This window comes from Hemiscyllium ocellatum, chromosome 12, assembly GCF_020745735.1.
Source record: "Hemiscyllium ocellatum isolate sHemOce1 chromosome 12, sHemOce1.pat.X.cur, whole genome shotgun sequence".
Classification (NCBI taxonomy): Eukaryota; Metazoa; Chordata; class Chondrichthyes; order Orectolobiformes; family Hemiscylliidae; genus Hemiscyllium; species Hemiscyllium ocellatum.
Window position 1 is genome coordinate 7984237 of NC_083412.1, and position 20665 is coordinate 8004901.

Genomic DNA, 20665 nt, shown 5'->3' on the forward strand with positions numbered 1-20665 from the left:
GTGGGTTGAATGGCTGTCTCCCATCCTTATAATTGGCTGACAGAAACTAGGACTTCAGTGAGATTAGATTAGACTTACAGTGTGGAAACAGGCCCTTCGGCCCAACAAGTCCACACCGACCCGCCGAAGCGAAACCCACCCATACTCCTACATTTACCCCTTTACCTAACACTACGGGCAATTTAGCATGGCCAATTCACCTGACCCGCACATCTTTGGACTGTGGGAGGAAACCGGAGCACCCGGAGGAAACCCACGCTGACACGGGGAGAACGTGCAAACTCCACACAGTCAGTCGCCTGAGTCGGGAATTGAACCCAGGTCTCTGGCGCTGTGAGGCAGCAGTGCTAACCACTGTGCCACCGTGCCGCCCTGAATATTCTTCCCCAGCCCCTTGCATTAAATGCCCACTTTTCCCATCCAAACTATATTTTGTTAACTTCTCATACGATGTGGACATCACTGGTTGGACCAGCAACAGTGAAGGGTTGATGATATAGTTCCAAGTCATACAATTATAGAATCCCTACACTGTGGAAACAGGCCATTTGGCCTGACAAGTTCACACTGACCCTCCGAAGAGTATCCCACCCAGACCATTCCCCTATCCCTATTACTATTCCCTATCCCTATTATTTCCCTGACCAATGCAACTAGCCTATACATTTAGATTAGATTAGATTCTCTACTGTGGAAACAGGCCCTTTGGCCCAACCAGTCCACACCAAATCTCCGAAGAGTAACCCACCGAAACCAATTTCCCTCTGACTAATTGACCTAACACTATGGGGAATTTAACATGGTCAATTCACCTGACCTGCACATCTTTGGACTGTGGGAGGAAACCGGAGCACCCGGAGGAAACCCACGCAAACACAGGGAGAATGTGCAAACACCACACAGTCACCCGAGGCTAGAATCGAACCTGTTACCCTGGTGCTGTGAGGCAGCAGTGCTAATCACTGAGTCGCCCCTAGAAAGTGAAAGACCAGCACAACCCTGGACATCATGGGGCAATTAAGCATTGCTAGTCCACTCAACCTGTACATCTTTGGACTCTGGGAGGAAACCAGAGCACCATGAGGAAACTTACATGGACATAGGGAGAATGTCTGTGTGGAGTTTGCACAGTCACCCAAGGGTGGACTTGAACCTGGGTCCCTGGCATTGTGAAGCAGTGGTACTGATCACTGAGCCACTGTACTGCCCCCTATAGCATTGACAGTTCACCTAACATGTACACCTTTGGATGGTAGGAAGAAACCAGAGCACCTGAAGAAAACCCATGCATATACAAGGAGAATGTGCAAACTCCACATAGCCATTCACCTGAGGCTGGAATCAAACCTGGGTGCCTGGTGCTGTGAGGCAGCAGTACTAACCACTGAGCATGCAGCTTGGAGGGAATATTGAAGGTGGAGGTTTTGCTAAGCATCTGCTGCACTTGTCCTTCTAGAAAATAGAGGTCAACATTGTTATTGAAGGAGCTTTGATGAGTTGCTGCAGTGCATATTATGGATGTGCACATTGCTGTCAGTGGAGGAGGGAAGTGAATGTTGAAGGTGTTGGATTGGAAACCAATCAATTGAGCTGCTTTGACTTGATAAATGTCAAACTTCTTGGATGTTATAGAGGAGTCACATCCATCCCGGCAAATGAAGAGTATTCCACTACACTACTAACTTGTGCCTTGGTGGATGTTGGACAGGCTATGGGAGACAGAAGGTGAGTCACTCACTGCAGAAGTCCCAGCCTCTAACCTGCTGTTGTATCTGCTGTATTGTATAGCTAATGCACTTCACCTTTTGGTTAGTAAGAACCCCACAATAGCAGGGGATCCAGTGATGGTAATGCTATTCAATCTCAAAGCAATATGATCAGATTTTCTCTTGATAGAGATGGTGGTTGTGTATGCAATATTGAGAGCAGACTTTGCAGACACTTTTTTTTTGTCAGGACCTGACAAGAAACATCTTCTCTTTCCGGCCATGAGTTGCCTTGACCAAACAGCTTATCCATATGGGTACAGAGGAGAGCCCACACACATCTCTGGTTCCCAGTTCTGCTCTTCCAGTTTGTGGAAACACCTTCTCTCCATTGGCCTATTGAACCGTTTCCTACATTGAACAAAACTTTTATCAGGCAGTCCACAATCTTTTTCCTAGATAAAAGAGCTTCAGCCTGTATTGTCTTTCCCAGTAATTATAAACTCTCAGATCTGATTTCATTTCTTGTCACTTATTTTTGTGTCTTCTCCAGTGTCTATGTTAACGCAGACATTTTCTGCGAATGTAACGTTATTAAAGAGAGAAATGGCTTGTTTCCTCTATTCTCAGGTCAAAGCTGTTAAATTGGGACACATCCTGGTCATTGACGAGGCTGACAAGGCACCAACTAATGTCACCTGTATCCTGAAAACATTAGTGGAAAGTGGTGAAATGATCCTCTCTGATGGAAGGCGTATTGTTGTTGGCAAGTATCAGAGCTTTGTTTTAAATGGGTATATACAAAAACAATAAATTCTGAATAATTCAAAACGTCTGCATGCATATATTTTATTCATTCAGTTTAAACTAAATTTATATTCTTCAATGTTGACCTTATCTCTAAATCTCACCCTGGTCTGTCCATTTAATTGCCTGGCAATGTGTCGTTTGAGCATCATACTGTCTGCCTAGCACAAAGAACAATGGTTGTGGCTGATGGTCATCAATCATCTCAGCTCTAGGATATCTCTGCAGGAGTTCCTTAGGATAGTGTTCTAGGTCTAAGACACCTTCAGTTACTTCATCAATGTCTCCCAACCCTCACCACAGGGGATCATGTCATCCCTGATGACTGCACAATATTTAGCACTGTTTGTAATTGCGAATGTCCCATGTCGAGTTGCTTACCCCTTCCAAATTTCCTGTACAAATACACAAAGTGCTGTTTTGTTCAGTTCTGAAGAAGAGTCATACTGGACTTGAAATGTTAACCTTGTTTCTTTCTCCACAGATTCTGCTGCACTGTTGAGTTTCTCCAGTGATCTCTGTGTTTGTATCAACTTTCCAGGAACTGCACTTTTTTGCATTTATCCAATTTTCTTTCAACTTGTTCCATGGTCTTGCCCATTCCTATAATTTCCTATTCCACAACCCTTTTGACCACCATGCTGTACAAATTCAGGTCAATCGGGCATCAGCAATCTTAATTCCGTCACCATTAGTGACCATGTCTTCAGCTGTTTGAATATTAACATCTTGATGTCCTGAACTAAACCTCTCTGCCTCACTACACCTCTTTACTCCATTATAATGCTCTGTAGGTACAGGAGGCTTCACTAAAACATAAAGAGTTGACCCCTGAGGAAAGGTAGCTTGTTTCTCTGCTCTAATTGTTCTGAGATTCTCTAAGTGCGGTTGAGACTGGCTTAAGAATCCCACCCTAGGCTGAGATGTTGTGCCAAAGGTGTAAACTCGATGACTTTCTCTCTTCATGCACTGAACCCTGCCACATTTTCAATTCTATAACTTTTGACCCCGAGAGTGTGGGAATGACTGGGGAGCTGGCTACTTCCTTGATTTAAAGGTAAAACCCCAACAGAAGGACCGGATCTTTCTTACTGTGCAGTTTCACTTAATAATGGGCACTTAAGGAAAACAGTAAATTGGATACTGTGTGACTGACAGACGTTCTACTCATTATGTGATGCACTGTACTGAGTAATGTGACAGATTACATGCTGACATTTCAGATCCCACCAGTGCTGAAGGAAGACCTGATGTGATAGTTGTTCATCCAGATTTCCGAATGATTGTGCTGGCTAACAGGCCAGGCTTTCCTTTCTTGGGTAATGATTTCTTTGGTGCGCTGGGTAAGTTCTTTCACTATTTATTTAGAATTGTTTTGGTATAAGTGATTTCACTGAACAGTTAGATTGGAACTACCATTCTAACGTTTTATTAAGGTAGAAAATTCAGATATAAGTATCAGTGCTTGAAGCAGCATTTTGTGTCCGTTCATCGAATCATAGAATCCCTACAGTGTGGAAACAGGCCATTTGACCCAACTAGTCCACACCAACTCTCCGAAGATTATCCCTATTATTCTACATTTTCCCTGACTAACGCACATAACCTACACATCCCTGGACATTATGGGCAATTTAACATGGCCAATTCACCTAGCCTTCACAGGGAAACCACAATTAGGCAAACTCCACACAGACAGTCACCTGAGGCTGGAATCGAATCTGGGTCCCTGGTGCTTTGAGGCAGCAGTGCTAACCACTGAGCCACCATGCTGCCCATTTATTTAATTTGCAAGGCCAAAACCTATTTCACAATAGCTTGAAGCAGTCCCCTTTTCAAGTACTGTCAGAGTGCAAGATGAGAAATTGCTTTTTGATGATACTTTCCCAGTATTACCCAATTCCATTAGGAAAGTTACTGCTGAATTTGCTTTTTCTGGCAGTGCATTCCAGATCATCGTAACCTGCTGCTGAAATATATTTCTCCTCATCACCCTACTGATTCTTTCATCAATTATCTTCAATCTGGCTATTGATTCTCCCTCCAGTGGAAGCAGTTTATTTAGTTCTTCTCCATTAAAACTTTTCGTAATTTTGAGCTGGTCAATTAAATCAGCAGGCAGCATCCATGGAGTAGGAGAATCGACGTTTCGGGCATGAGCCCTTCTTCAGGAATGAGGAGAGTGTGCCAAACAGGCTAAGATAAAAGGTAGGGGGGAGGGGCGTTGGAAATGTGATAGGTGGAAGGAGGTTAAGGTGAGGGTGATAGGCCTGAGTGGGCTGGGGGCGGAGAGGTCAGGAAGAAGATTGCAGGTTAGGAAGGTGGTGCTGAGTTCGAGAGTTGGGACTGAGACAAGCTGGGGGAGGGGAAATGAGGAAACTGGAGAAATCTGAGTTTATCCCTTGTGGTTGCTATGGTCTGGCGATGGAGGAGTCCAAGGACCTGCATGTCCTTGGTGGAGTGGGAGGGGGAGTTGAAGTGTTGAGGGTGGTTGGGTTGGTTGGTCCGGGTGTCCCAGAGGTGTTCTCTGAAACGTTCCACAAGTAGGCGGCCTGTCTCCCCAATATAGAGGAGGCCACATCGGGTGCAGCGGATGCAGTAAATGATGTGTGTAAATGACCCCACCACCAGGGATATATTTCCCTCCCCTCCCCTATCAGCGTTCCGAAAAGACCACTCCCTCCGTGATTCCCAACCTCCACTCCCGACACCTTCCCTTACAATTGCAAGAAATGCAAAACTTGCGCCCACATTTCCCCCCTTACTTCCCTCCAAGGCCTCAAGGGATCCTTCTATATTCGCCACAAATTCACCTGCACCACCACACACATCATTTACTGCATCTGCTGCACCCGATGTGGCCTCCTCTATATTGGGGAGACAGGCCGCCTACTTGTGGAACGTTTCAGAGAATACCTCTGGGACACCCGGACCAACCAACCCAACCACCCTCAACACTTCAACTCCCCCTCCCACTCCACCAAGGACATGCAGGTCCTTGGACTCCTCCATTGCCAGACCATTAGCAACATGATGGCTGGAGGAAGACCGCCTCATCTTCCACCTCGGAACCGTCCAACCACAAGGGATGAACTCAGATTTCTCCAGTTTCCTCATTCTCCACCCCCCCCCCACCTTGTCTCAGTCTAATCCCTCGAACTCAGCACCGCCCTCCTAACCTGCAATCTTCTTCCTGACCTCTCCGCCCCCACCCCCACTCCGGCCTATCACCCTCACCTTGACCTCCTTCCAGCGCCCCTCCCCCAAGTCCCTCCTCCCTACCTTTTATCTTAGCCTGCTGGACACACTTTCCTCATTCCTGAAGAAGGGCTCATGCCCGAAACGTCGATTCTCCTACTCCTTGGACGCTGCCTGACCTGCTGTGCTTTTCCAACAACATATTTTCAGCTCTGATCTCCAGCATCTGCAGTCCTCACTTTCTCCTATTAAATCATCACTTTAAACACTTCTGTTATAAATAGGTCAAATCCAACTTCTTCGATATTTTATACAACTGAATTCCTTCATCTCTGGAATAAATCTGGTGCATCTCCTATACACCCATGCTAAGGCATTGACATCTAATACTGATCCTTGGGGACACTTCTGTATTCGTCCAACCAGTCTGATAAACATCCGCTCACTATCACTCTCTGCTTTCTGTCATTATACGTTTTGTATTCAAACAGTGGTTGCCTCTTCGGTCCCATTGGTTTCAGTTCGACTAACAGATACACTTTGCACAATTTTATTAAATGTCTATTGAAAGTCAACACAAACAACACTCATCTCACAGTCTTTAACAAATTTAGTTTGACTGTCATTTTTAATTGATTTTTTTTTGCAAATGGCTATTTAGTTATCACAGATCATGCTTCCCCATTCTGGTCTGCAGACCTAGATTTCCCAGGTTTACGCTGCTCCTTTTTTGTTTAAACATTTACAAGCACCCCAGTCCTCTGCCAACATTTCTTTATTGAAAGGCAACTAAATATTATGGCTACAACATCTGCTATTTTCACCTTCCTTCCCTCAGTATCTTAGGAATCATCATATTCAGATCAAGTCACAGAAAGAGGAAGGACAGCTGGAAAAAGGAACAACAAAATATTCTGAGAGATGAGAAAGATGTCATGCAGTTTTTATAATTATATTTAGTTAAAAAGTATGGCTGAGATTAATGTGTCTCCCTCAACAATAGACACAATGATATTGTAATTTAAATAAGGTGCTGACAGACTTACTAAATACATAAATAATTTGGAAAACCATCACAGATATGACGGGCTAAGTGCATTAGTTCTTGGAATGAGAGAGAAGAAGTTGAGTTGACTAATACACCTTGTGTTCTGAAAAATGGGAGATGATCTTATTGAAACCACAAGTTTCTGAGAGGGTTTGGCAGCGCATTGCTGAGAGGCCATTTTCCCTGGTTGGAAAGGTTGGTATTAAGGGATTTTGTCTCAGAAAATGAGAGTGGACCAATTAGGACTGAAAGGAGGAGAAATGTCTTCATTGAACATTGTGATTCTCTGGAAGTTTGTACTGCCGGGGGTTAGTTCAGTACTTTCAAGACAGTGATCAGTAGTTCTGGACTCTCAGAGAATGTTGAGTCCTCGTTTTCCCCAATAATTGGAATAACCAGGCCCAGGAACTCCACAATGTCGTCTTTAAGTTTTTGATGCAGATGTGTGGCAGTTACATGGATGGCTCAAGACAATCGCAAAGATATTAAAGCTTCACAGGTGGACTAAGGCTGCTGCTACCTGTCTGATCATAGATCACATTCTTAGTACCTTGTGCTTTCTGCAGTTTTGGGTGTAAGTGTAATTGTTCTGTCTATAGCAATGTTATTTTCTATAGCAATGTTAACTTCTATAGCCATTTCAATTTCTGTAGCAATGGCACTTGAAACTAATCTCTGCCATTACCACCTGTTGTTCACTAAGGTGCTTTAACCATGAGCCATAATTCAAGTGCTTCGCATCTCGTGAAACTAATATTGCTGTTGCTCCCTACTGTTCACCTTCAATCATTTTAAAGGTCCCACATTCCCTCAATAATCAGTTCCCCTTTTAGCAATACAAAATCACTGTTCTTGTCCTGTAAGTAGCTGCTTAGAACTCAAATCTGATCTGATCAAGTCCCATTATGTTTTAGTGTGGTACTGGAAAAGCACAGCTGGTCAGACAGCATCCGAGGAGCAGGGGAATTGACTTTTCAAGCAAATTTTCTTCATCAGAAATGCTCTCCTTCATGATTCCTGATGAAGAGCTTATGCTCAAAATGTTGACTCTCCTGCTCCTCAGATGCTGCTTGACCTGCTATACTTTTCCAGCGCCACACTTTTTGACTCTGATCTCCAGCATCTGCTGTCCTCACTTTCTCCCATTATGTTTTAGCAATGCAAAATGTTATTCTTTGCTCTTTTTTTTTAATCTGCTAAGAACTCATCCCTGATCTAATCAAGCCCCATTATGTTTTCTCTGATCTGATTAAGTCCAGTTTTTAACCCTTTCTTGTTCTGCGGACTTCACTGAAGGGATGTGAGGATGTGGGAGGAGCGTGATGTTAAAACTGAAGATGAGCCATGATCTAATTGTGTTTTGCAGTGGGCTCTCAGGGGTCCATGACCTCCTCTTCTGATTTCTATGAATGCACTTATTTGCTGTAAAAGTGTACAGCAAGTTTGAGCTCCTGATAAATGTCTCTTAGCTCCTGCTGGAAATTTGAATGTCCAGTCATTCGATAATGAACCAAATTAGCTCACTTGTGATGTCCTCTAACAGAATGGCCGACTAACGGACACCATCTCGGTAACCAGATGAAGAGTAGCTTCGGCTCCATTGCATCTTAGGTTTCAGCCAAGAATTCAGGTCCTTCTTTCAGGGGGTGAAGGAGAAAAATAAAGAATGAATCAAAAAAACGATCAAGGGCAAGGTTTGAAAAACAGAGTACTGCAGATGCTGGAACTCTGAAATAAAAACAGAATATGCTAGAAGAACTCAGCAAATCGTGTATCACCTGTGCAGGGAGAAAACAAAGTTAATGTTTCAGGTCCTTTATTCAAACTGGAAAAAAATTAGAAATGGAATACATTTTGAGCAAGAATTAGGTGGCATAAAGGCGAAAGGAAGGTCTATGATTGCGTGAGTTAGTCTTCCAGCGATGATAGGAATAGTGATGGGGCACGAACAGAAATAAAGAAACAAAAGATGTGTCAAGAGTGAGTGCTGGCTGACTGTAAGAAGAAAAGCAAAACATCTGGACTGTATGCAAAGGAAAGGAAACCTGATGAGCACCTCTGCATGGGGAGACCAAATATGGACTGTGTGACCACTTTGCAGAACAGCTCCATTCTGTCAGAGACCTGAAACATTAACTTTCTTGCCCTCCCTGCACAGATGCACTGACCTTTTTAACTGTTTTAGCATTTTCTGTTGTTGAAGTACCTTTTCATGATATGAGGAAAACTAATAATAGCTAAGAGTTTGAAGCTTATGTATTTAACACAACTAAATGAAAATGGTAATGGAGCAGCAATGACACTGTAGATTGATAAATACCCAGGATCTGATGGTTTCTACTCCAGGGTCTTAAAATAATTAGAAGCTGATGTTATTTGTATTTCAAGTCTGTAATGGTTCCCATATTGTATGTATAGGAGCAAGGCCGAACCATTGGCACCTTGAGCATATTGGACAATTTGTTAAGACTTTGAAAGATCTGAATTTGGCCTCCACTTTCTGTCCCCATACCCTTTGACTCCCTTGTCAGTCAATGATCTGTCTAAATCAGTCTGAAGCACGTTCAGTGACTCTGCCTTGATTATTCTCTGGGGCATAGAATTCCACAGTAAAAAGTGAGGTCTGCAGATGCTGGAGATCAGAGCTGAAAATGTGTTGCTGGTTAAAGCGCAGCAGGTCAGGCAGCATCCAAGGAACAGGAAATTCAACGTTTCGGGCATAAGCCCTTCATCAGGAATGAGGAAAGTGTGTCCAGCAGGCTAAGATAAAAGGTAGGGAGGAGGGACTTGGGGGAGGGGCGATGGAGATGTGATAGGTGGAAGGAGGTCAAGGTGAGGGTGATAGGCCGGAGTGGGGTGGGGGCGGAGAGGTCAGGAAGAAAATTGCAGGTTATGTGGGCGGTGCTGAGTTCAAGGGAATTGACTGAGACAAGGTGGGGGGAGGGAAATGAGGAAACTGGAGAAATCTGAGTTCATCCCTTGTGGTTGGAGGGTTCCCAGGCGGAAGATGAGGCGCTCTTCCTCCAACTGTCATGTTGTTATGTTCTGGCGATGGAGGAGTCCAAGGACCTGCATGTCCTTGGTGGAGTGGGAGGGAGTGTTAAAGATGTGGCCTCCTCTATATTGGGGAGACGGGCCGCCTACTTGCGGAACGCTTCAGGGAACACCTCTGGGACGTCCGGACCAACCAACCCAACCACCCCGTGGCTCAACACTTTAACTCGCCCTCCCACTCCACCGAGGACATGCAGGACCTTCGACTCCTCCATTGCCAGAACATAACAACATGACAGTTGGAGGAAGAGCGCCTCATCTTCCGCCTGGGAACCCTCCAACCACAAGGGATGAACTCAGATTTCTCCAGTTTCCTCATTTCCCCTCCCCCCACCTTGTCTCAGTCGATTTCCTCGAACTCAGCACCACCTTCCTAACCTGCAATCTTCTTCCTGACCTCTCCGCCCCCACCCCACTCCGGCCTATCACCCTCACCTTGACCTCCTTCCACCTATCACATCTCCATCGCCCCTCCCCCAAGTCCCTCCTCCCTACCTTTTATCTTAGCCTGCTGGACACACTTTCCTCATTCCTGATGAAGGGCTTATGCCTTCAGGAAACGTCGAATTTCCTGTTCCTTGGATGCTGCCTGACCTGCTGCGCTTTAACCAGCAACACATTTTCAGCATAGAATTCCACAGCCTATGATTCTTTCTGCGAACAAAAGGAAACAAATGAGCATCTCTGCACTGGGGAGGCCAAATACAGACTTGGAGTATTGGGTACCATTCTGGTCACCACATTACAGGAAGAATGTGGAAGCACTGGAAAGGGTGCAGAGAAGATTTACCAGGATATTGCCCGGTATGGAGGAAAGATTTTCTGAGGAAAGGCTGAGGGACTTGAGGCTGTTTTTATTCGACAGACGTAGGTTAAGAGATGACCTAGTAGAGATATATAATAGGATTATATAGGGTGGACAGTGAGAGCCTTTTTCCTTGGATGACGATGGCTAGCATGAGGGGACATAGCTTTATAGTGAGGGGTGATAGAAATAGGACAGATGTCAGAGGTAGTTTCTTGACTCAGAGCATAGCAAGGGCGTGGAATGCCCTGCCTGCACCAGTAGTACACTGCTGAAAATGTGTTGCTGGATTCCTGAAGAAGGGCTCATGCCCGAAATGTCGATTCTCCTGCTCCTTGGATGCTGCCTGACCTGCTTTTCCACCAACACATTTTCAGCTCTGATCTCCAGCATCTGCAGTCCTCACTTTCTCCCAGTAGTGGGAGAACTTTAAGGGCATTTAAATGGTCACTGGATAAATATATGGATGAAAATGGAGTAGGACAGGATAGATGGACTTCAGGGGTTTAGATTAGAGTGGTGCTGGAAAAACACAGCAGGTCAGGCAGCATCCGAGGAACAAGAAAATCTGCGTTTTGGGCAAAAGCCCTTCATCAGGAATGGAGGCATGGAGCCTCCACCGTGGAGAGAGAAATGGCAGGGGTGGGTCGGTGGGTGGGGCTGGGGAGAAGATAGCAAAGGGTACAATGGATGAATGGAGGTGGGGATGAAGGTGATAGGTCAGAGGGGAGGGTGAATTGGATAGGTGGGAAGGGAGATTGGCCGGTAGGACAGGTCATGAGGATGGTGCTGAGCTGGAAGATTGGAACTGGGGAAAGGTGGGGGGGGGGGGAAATGAGGAAACTGGTGAAGTCCACATTGATGCCCTGGGGTGGAAGTATTTCGAGGTGGAAGGTGAGGCTTTCTTCCTCCAGGTGTCGGGTCGTGAGGGAGCAGCGGTGGAGGAGGCCCAGGACCTGCACGTCCTCGGCAGAGTGGGAGGGGGAGTTGAAATGTTGGGCCACGGGGCAGTGTGGTTGATTGGTGCGGGTGTCCCAGAGATGTTCCCTAAAGCGCTCTGCTAGGACGCATCCAGTCTCCTCAAAGTAGAGGAGACCGCATCGGGAGCAACGGATACAATAAATAACTTTGGTGGATGCGCAGGTGAAGGGCTTTTGCCCAAAATGTTGATTTTCTTGCTCCTGGGATGCTGCCTGACCTGCTGTGTTTTTCCAGCACCACACTCTAATCTAAACTCTGGTTTCCAGCATCTGCAGTCCACACTTTCGCCTGGATGGGCTTCAGACCGGTTCCATAGATCAGTGAAACGTTGAGGGCCCAAGACCAGTACTGCGCTGTATTGTTCTGTGTTCTAATATCTCACTGAAAGAAAAAATAATCATCTCCATCTTTTTTGGGAGACCCATTATTTCTAACCTATTTCCTCCATTATGGTCACTCCCACAAGATTACATATCTCAGCATCTTGCCTGTCAAGTCCCCTAAGTTTCAGGAAGATCGCAGAATCATTTTGGTAGAGAAGGAGGTCATTTGGTCCATGATGTCTGCACCAGTTTGCCACAAGGATCGGTGCTGGGTCCACTGCGTTTTGTCATTTCTATAAATGATTTGACGGTGAACGTAGGAAGTACAGTTAGTAGGTTTGCAGATGACACCAACATTGGAGGTGTATTGGACAGCAAAGAAAGTACAACGGGATCTCGATCAGATGGGCCAATGGACTGAGGAGTGGCAGGTGGAGTTTAATTTAAATAAACGTGTGGTGCTGCATTTTGGAATGGCAAATCAGAGCAGGACTTATAGACTTAATGGTAAGGTCCTGGGAGTGTTGCTGAACATAGAGACCTTGGAATGCAGGTTCATAGCTCCTTGAAAGTGGAGTCGCAGGGTAGTGAAGAAGGTGTTGGTATGCTTTCCTTTATTGGTCAGAGTATTGAGTACAGGAGTTGGAAGGTTATGTTGCACCTGTAGAAGACATTGGGTCGGCCACTTTTGGAATATTGCGTGGAATTGGGATGTTGTGAAGCTCGAAAGGGTTCAGAAAAAATTTACAGGGATGTTGCTAGGTTTGGAAGATTTGAGCTACAGGGAGAGGCTGAATAGGCTGGGGCTGTTTTCCCTGGAGCATTGGAGGCTGAGGGGTGACTTTACAGAGGTTTATAAAATCATGAGAGGCATGAATAGGATAAATAGACAAAATATTTTCCCTGGGATGGGGGAGTCCAGTACAACAGGACATAGGTTTAGGGGGAGAGGGGAAAAATTTGAAAGGTACCTCAGGGGCAATTTCTTCACACGGAGGGTGATGCGTACATGGAATAAGCTGCCAGATGAAGTGGTGGAAGGCGTTACAATTACAGCATTTAAAAGGCATCTGGATGGGTATATGAATAGGAAAGATTTAGACGGATATGGACCAAGTGCTGACGAAAGGAACTAGATTAGGTTAGGATATCTCGTCTCCATGGATTAGTTGGACTGAAGGGTCTGTTTCTGTGCTGTACATCTCGATGAGGCACTCAGCACCCTGATTTGGAACTATATCACCATTGGGTCACTTGGTCAAAATCCTGAAATTCCCCCCCCCAACAGCACTGTGGGTGTCCTGACACCTCGAAATTCAAGAACTGCAGCAGTTTGAGAAGACAGCCTACTATCACTTTCTCCAGCCAATTAGGAATGAGTAATACATAATGGTCCAACCAGTGACCCCCACATCCTATTAGTTTAAAAAAAACTTCAAAAAGAACCCTTTTTTAACTGAGTTATTAGATGGCTGTGTTGCACCACAGTGATGCCTACCAATAAAGTACAGCCAATATTTGTACTGCGCTGTTCCATTGATGTTTGGTTTATTGATTGCAGTGGCTCTCAATTATTAACATTGTCGAGATTTCAGGTTATGAGCTGTGTTCATCTCTGCGATGGATGTAGTGGAGCTACTGTTTCCAGTTTGGAGTTCATCCTATACATCAAACTAGTGCTGTCTGGTTGCTATGTGATAATCACTACACTTTAAGATGAACAAATATATGAAATAACATGAGTACTGTAGGAATAATTTTGTGAGGCTACTATTGCATTTGGGAACATAAGGTAGGTGATATAGACGACCAGTTCAGATACCACAATCAAACTGGCAAGACTTCTCATTGGGAGAGGAACCTATAAGATTATTTCTCAAAAGTGCAATTTATATAAGTGGATTTTTCCAGTTGCTTCCAAGCAATTTGATGTATTAAGTTATTTTAAGCCTGATATTAGGGGCATAGACTAAAGTGAGAGGGGAAAAATTTAAAGGAGATGTACAAGGCAAATGTTTTACCCAGAGGATATGGAGCCTGGGATGTGCTGTCACAGGAGGTGGTAGAAGCAGATATGATAGCAATATTTAAGCTGCATTTGGACAGACACACGAACAGGCAGAGAACAGGGGATACAGACTATGTGCAGGCAGTCGAAATTCATTGAGAATGGCATCATGGTTGGTACAATCACGGTGGGCCGAAAGGACTGTTCCTGTGCAGCACTATTCTATGTTCTGTGTTTTATTTCCTTTTTCAACAGGTGATATTTTTAGCTGCAATGCAGTTGATAACCCCAAGCCCCGATCTGAGCTTGCCATGCTTCGGCAGTATGGCCCTGATGTGCCAGAGTCAGTCCTTCAAAAGCTTGTGTCTGCCTTTGGCGAGTTGAGGAATATGGCTGATCAAGGAATAATAACCTACCCTTATTCAACAAGGGAGGTTGTTAACATTGTAAAACATCTCCAGGTACGTGAGCTCAGGTGAATACTAGTTTAACCTTGTGTAGGACCTGTCTGGTTCTAAACATTCTTTCTAATTTAACAAACCAGACACTTTTCAGAACGTCTGAGAGCTTTAGTCATTGTCTTCTAATACTGTTGTTCTTCTACAGTTCTTGGGTACAAAAATGTAAGCTGGTACTCCAGTACAGAACTGAAGGAGAGCTGCAATGCCATTTTTCAAACCAAATGTTAATCTGAAATGCCAACTTCCTCTCAAATGGATATAAAAGACCCGTGGCTTCATTTCAAAGAAATGCAAGGATGTGATGTCTCAAATAATTCCTCTTCCGAGATGAGAAATGTCTTCACCAGAGAGTGGTAGAGTCAGCGAAGCATAGAGCATGGAAACTGACCCTTCATTTCCAACCAGTCTACACCAACCATAATCCTAATCTCAACCAGCCCACCTGCCTGCGCTTGGCCAAACATTTCTTATTCATGTGCTTATCTCAGTGTCTTTTAAACATTCTAATTGTAGCCACATCTACCACTCACTCTGGAAGTAGATTCCATACATGACCCACTCTTTGTGTAAAAACAAATCGCTCCTCACGTCTTTTTAAAATCTTTCTCTTCCTCACCTTAAAAATATGCCATCTAGTCTTGAGATTCCCCATCCTAGGGAAAAGCCACCTGCCATTCACTGTATCTGTACCCCTCATTATTTTATTTACCTCTCAGGTCACCTCTCAACTTCTTTCACAGGTAAGCCTGTGGAAATCTCAACCACAGAAAGTGGTTGAGGTCAAATTTCAAGGAAGAGTTAAATATAATTCTCAGGGATTATATTTAAAGGGGTCAAAGAGTATGGGAGAAAATGGAAATAGGATACTGAATTGGATGGTCATACTGAGGGGATGAATGGCCTACCTTGCACCAAATTGCTATGTTTCTTTGTTTATAGTATCTATCCCTTAATAAGTCTCTCACAATCAAATTGTCTGGTAATTGTATTGCTGTTTGTGGGAATTTGTTGTACATCAATTTGCTGCTGCATTTCCTACATTGCAACAATAACTATAATTGAAATCAGCTACAAAATGTTTTAAGATGGTTGGTGCATGTGAAAATCACTAAATAAATGTAAGGCTTCCCTTTACTCCCTCTTCCAACCCTCCCTGCATCCTCCTGCCTCCCTCCTTCAGCTTCCGTCCTTTCCCCTCCCCTCATGCACTCCACTCCTCCTTTGTCTCCCCGTCTCCACTTTCCCCATTCCTCCCTTTCCCCTCCTCCTTTCTATCCCGTCCCATCCTCTATCCCCTTCCATTCCCCCCCTCCCTTCCTGACTTAAAGTACGGTCTTCTTTCCCTCCACAACAATCAATGAAATATATTTTTCCTTTCATCCAGCTGCATGCCAGAATATTCCCAAACATGATTGGCAGGTTTGTGAGCCACACCTACTTTAATTTCAGCGTTTGAAGGTGTGGATAGAATGGACAGTCAGAGTCTTTTTACCAGGGTAGAAATTACTAAGGGATATAGGATTTAAAGTAAAAAGACGTAAGTGTACAGGAAATGTGAGAGGCAAGTTTTTACACAAGAGATAATAAATGCCTGGAATCCACTGACAGAGAAAATGAGAGAAGCAGATACAATAGCAGCATTTAAGAGGCATCTTGGCAGCTATGGGGATAGAGGGATGCAGACCACATAGAGGCCAAATGTTTTTAGTTTAGTAAGGCATCATGTGTTGGCACTGGCTTGCTGGTAAAAGAGCCTGTACCTGTACTGTACTGTCTTTGTTCCAGAAGGCATTAATTAAAGTACATCACAAAGGGTTAAGTAATAAAAGAGCCCATGATAATCGAGGTAGTATATTGGCATGGATCAAGAATTGGTTCATGGCTAGGAAACAGTGAGTGGGGTAAGGGTTTATTTTTCACTTTGACAAATCATGACCAGTGAGGTTTTCACAGGGATCATTGTTCAGTCTGCAACTTTTCAGTATTTGGATGAAGAAAGCGAATGGACTGCAGCCAAATTTGTAGACAGCACAAAAATAGCTGGAAAGAGAGAATGGGTGCTAACAGTTTCCAGAAAGATTTTGATAGGTTAAGTAAGTGGGCAAAAAGTTGACAAATGAAGTACAATGTGGAAAAATGTGACGTTGTTCATTTTGGAACAGACAATAAAAGGAAAGAATATTATTTAGATGCATAAAAACTGCAGAAAGATGTAGCACAAAGACATTTGTAGGTACCTGCATAAAAAATATAGAAAGCTAGCACCTGGGTACAGCAGGTAATCAGGAACAATTATGGAATGTTGGCCCTTACATCAAGGGTTAAGGGAGAAAGGGCAGCAAAGTGGATATGAGGAACACTGGATCAGCCATGATTCTTTAGTTTTATACCATTCACTGAGCCAACTTTTAAGTACAAGCAGATATTCATGTAACTCCTCTTTATCAACATTTACCCCCATGTGCTGTCTCAACCATTCCTCCTTCACTGTGGCTTTGACACCAGTTCTTCCTTGGTGAAAGAATTCATTAGCTATTGAGTCATAGAGGTTTACAGCATGGACACAGGCTCTTCAGTCCACCTTGTCCATGCTGCCCAGTTTTCACAATTAATCAGACTGGGAAGTTGTTGTCATAGGTGACTTCAACTTCCCGAATATTGATTGGAACTTCTTTAATGCAAATAATTTGAATGGACCAGACTTTTTCAGGTGTGCCCAGGAAGGATTCTTGACTCAGTATGTAGATAGGCTGTCTCGAGGTGAGGCCGTATTGGATTTGGTGCTTGGCATCGTACCAGATCACATGTCAGACCTCTTGGTAGGACAGCATTTCAGAGAAAGTGAGGACTGCAGATGCTGGAGATCAGAGCTGAAAATGTGTTGCTGGAAAAGCGCAGCAGGTCAGGCAGCATCCAAGGAGCAGGAGAAGGGCTCATGCCCGAAGCGTCGATTCTCCTGCTCCTTGGATGCTGCCTGACCTGCTGCAGTTTTCCAGCAACACATTTTCAGCATTTCAGAGATAGTGGTCACAACTCCCTGATCTTTACTACATGGAGAGAGGTTGGAGCAGATGGTACGGGAAAGTATTTAATTGGGGGAGGGGGAATTACAATGCTATTAGGCAGGAACTGTAGAGCATAAATTGGGAGCAGATATTCTCAGGGAAATGCACGACAGAAATGTGGAGGTTGTTTAGGGAGCACTTGCTGACAGTGCTCGGTAGGTTTGTCCCACTGAGGCAAGGAAGGGATGGTACGGTGCAGGAATCTTGGATGACAAGAGATGTGGAAAATCTGGTCAAGAGGAAGAAGGAAGCTTACTTAAGGTTGAGGAAGCAAGGATCAGACAGGGCTCTGATGGTTTCAAGGCAGCCAGGAAGGAACTGAAGGATGCACTTAGAGCTAGAAGGGGGCATTAAAAAAAACATGGCAGGTAGGATTAAGGAAAACCTTGAGGTGTTCTACACTTATGTGAGGAAGAAGAGGATAGGGCCGATCAGGTATAGTGGAGGGAACTTGTGCCTGGAGTCAGAGGAGGTAGAGGGCTTCCTTAATGAATACTTTTCTTCCGTGTTCACCAATGTCGTTTGTGAGGACAGTGTGAAATAGGCTGATACGCTCAAACAGACTAGCGTGAAGAATGAGGATGTGCTGGATATTTTGAAAAACATGAGAACAAATGAGTCTGCAGGGCCAGACGGGATATACCCACGGTTACTGTGGGAAGCAAGGGAAGAGATTTCTGCACATTTGGGAATGATCTTTACGTCCTCACTGTCCACTAGACTAGTTCCAGATGAGTGGAGGGTGGCAAATATTCAAGAAATGGAATAGGGATAACCCTGGGAATTTCAGACCAGTCAGTCTTACGTCTGTGGTGGGAAGGTTATTGGAAAGGATTCTGAGAGATAGAATTTATGATTATTTGGAAAAGCATAGCTTGATCGGAGATAGTCAGCATGGCTTTGTGAGGGGCAGGTCATGCCCCACAAACCTTATTAAATTCTTTGAGCATGTGACAAAACACATTGATGAAGGTGGATTTTAGCAAGGTGTTTGATAAGGTAAGCTCATTAAGAAAGTAAGGAGGCAAGGGTTACAGAGCAATTTAGCTGTCTGGATAGAGAATTGGCTAGCCCATAGAAGACAGAGGGTGGTCGTTGATGAAAAGTATTCAGCCTGGAGCTCAGTGACCGCTGGTGTTCTGCAGGAATCTGTTTTCAGACCTGTGCCCTTTGTAATTTTTATAAATGGCTTGGACGAGGAAGCAAAAAGGTGGGTTAGTAAGTTTGCCAATGACACTAAGGTTGGTGGCTTTGTGGATAGTATGGAGGGCTATTAACGGTTGCAAAGGGACATTTGCAGGATGCAGAACTGGGCTGAGGAGTGGCAGATGAAGCCCAACCTGGAAAAGTGTGAAGTGATTCATTTTGAAAGGTCTAATTTAATACAAACTACAGGGTTAAAGGCAAAATTCTTGGCAGTGTGGAGGAACAGAGGGATGTTGGGGTCTATGTCTATCGATCCCTCAAAATTGTCACCTAAGTTGATAGAGTTGTTAAGAAGGCTTATGGTGTGCTGGCTTTCATAAGCAGGGGGATTGGGTCTAAGAGCTGCAAGGTTATGCTGCAGCTCTATAAAGCCTTGGTTAGACTACACTTGGAATATTGTGTTCTGTTTTGGTCACCTCATTATAGGAAGGATGTGGAAACTTTTGAGAGGGTGCAGAGAAGATTTACCAAGATGCTGCCTGGCTGTCTTATGAAAAAAGGTTGAGAAAGCTAGGGCTTTTCTCATTGGAATGAAGAAGGATGAGAGGCATAAGTAGAGTGGATAACCAGAGACTTTTTTCCCAGGTTTATCACGAAGGGACATAATTTTAAGGTGATTGGAGGAAAGTTTGGGGAGATTCAGAGGTAGGTTCTTTACACAGAGAATGGTGGGTACATGGACTGCACTGCCAGCAGTGGTAGGAGAGTCAGAGACATCAGGGACATTTAAGAGACTCTTGGATAGGCACATGGATGGTAGTAAAATGAAGGGTATGTAAGTTATCTTAAAGTAGGATAAGAGGTTAGCACAACATTGAGGGCCAAAGGATCTATCTGTACTGTGCTGTACTGTTCTATGTTCTAATCTGGTCCCATTTGCCTGCATACGGTCCATATCTCATCATGTATCCAATTCGTATACCTGTCCAAATGTTTCTTAAATGACAAGATTGTACTCTCTTCCACTACTATCTCTGGCAGCCCGTTCCAGACACTCACCGCCCTCTATATGAAAAAGATTACTCCTCTGGCTCCTTTTGTATCTCCCCTCTCTCACCGTAAACCTATGCTGTCCGGTTTTTGACTCCCTTAGCATGGGAAAAGCTGTTGGCTATCTACTTTAGCTACGCCTCGCATGATTTTATAAACCTCTATAAGGTCACCCTTCAGTGTCCTACGCTGCAGGGAAAAAAATACCAGCTCATCCAGCCTCTCCTTATATCTCAAACTTACAATACAGGTGGCATCTCCAGCAACACCTTTCTGCACTCTTCCTAGTTTTATTTAATTTCCATCTTCAACCATACCTTCTGCCTCCATGGATAAATTCTGTTTTGACTTCTGATGAACTCCAGTTCACTGCCAACCATCGTTTAATTATTTATGTTTCTGTCAAAGAACTTCGATTCCCTTTTCTGCTCACTACCAATATTATCTCATATTGTCTCTTTGTCTCTGCTATTATTTTCTCCATTTCCCATCTGAACTTATGAAATGCAGTTTCTTCTTGGTTGTATTATTCCTGATATCTGTCATAAACACCCTTTTCCTGAATCATCTTACTCTTTCTTCCTTATTGTGTTATCCAGGAAATTCTGGTTTTGTGTATTCCACCTTTCCTCCTTCTGGAATCGTATCTTAGCTGAACCGGAACCATCTTCTCTTTAAAGGCAATTCATTATTCAGTTCCGTAATAGTTTTTCCCCATAATCTTTGATTCCAATTTCCCTCAGCCAGATTTCACCCATTAAAAATTGACCCTCCGAAAATAAATTTTTTTATATTCTGGATTGGTCATTATCCTTATCCATAAAATGGTATGGTGATCACTGTCCCCTAAATGTCCCTCTGCAGACACTTAATCCACTTGAGCAACCTTATTCCGCAGAAGTAGATCCACCAATGCCTCCTTTCTCATTGGGATAGAAGCACTCTGTAGAAAATTCTCCTGAACACATTTCAGAAACTCCCTCCCCAGCCCTTTGCATCTTTTCCACAATTTG

At 44.1% G+C, this 20665-nt stretch overlaps 1 protein-coding gene across 3 annotated transcripts in view; it reads left to right on the plus strand.

Moving 5' to 3' along the window:
- The window catches only part of vwa8 (von Willebrand factor A domain containing 8), a 345890-nt gene that overhangs the window by 185005 nt on the left and 140220 nt on the right, over positions 1-20665 (plus strand). For all 3 annotated transcript variants that reach the window (XM_060833282.1, XM_060833283.1, XM_060833284.1), the window contains 3 exons: positions 2337-2472; positions 3737-3856; positions 14186-14391. In XM_060833282.1, the coding sequence (XP_060689265.1) occupies positions 2337-2472; positions 3737-3856; positions 14186-14391 (462 nt within the window). The remainder of the gene's footprint in view (positions 1-2336; positions 2473-3736; positions 3857-14185; positions 14392-20665) is intronic.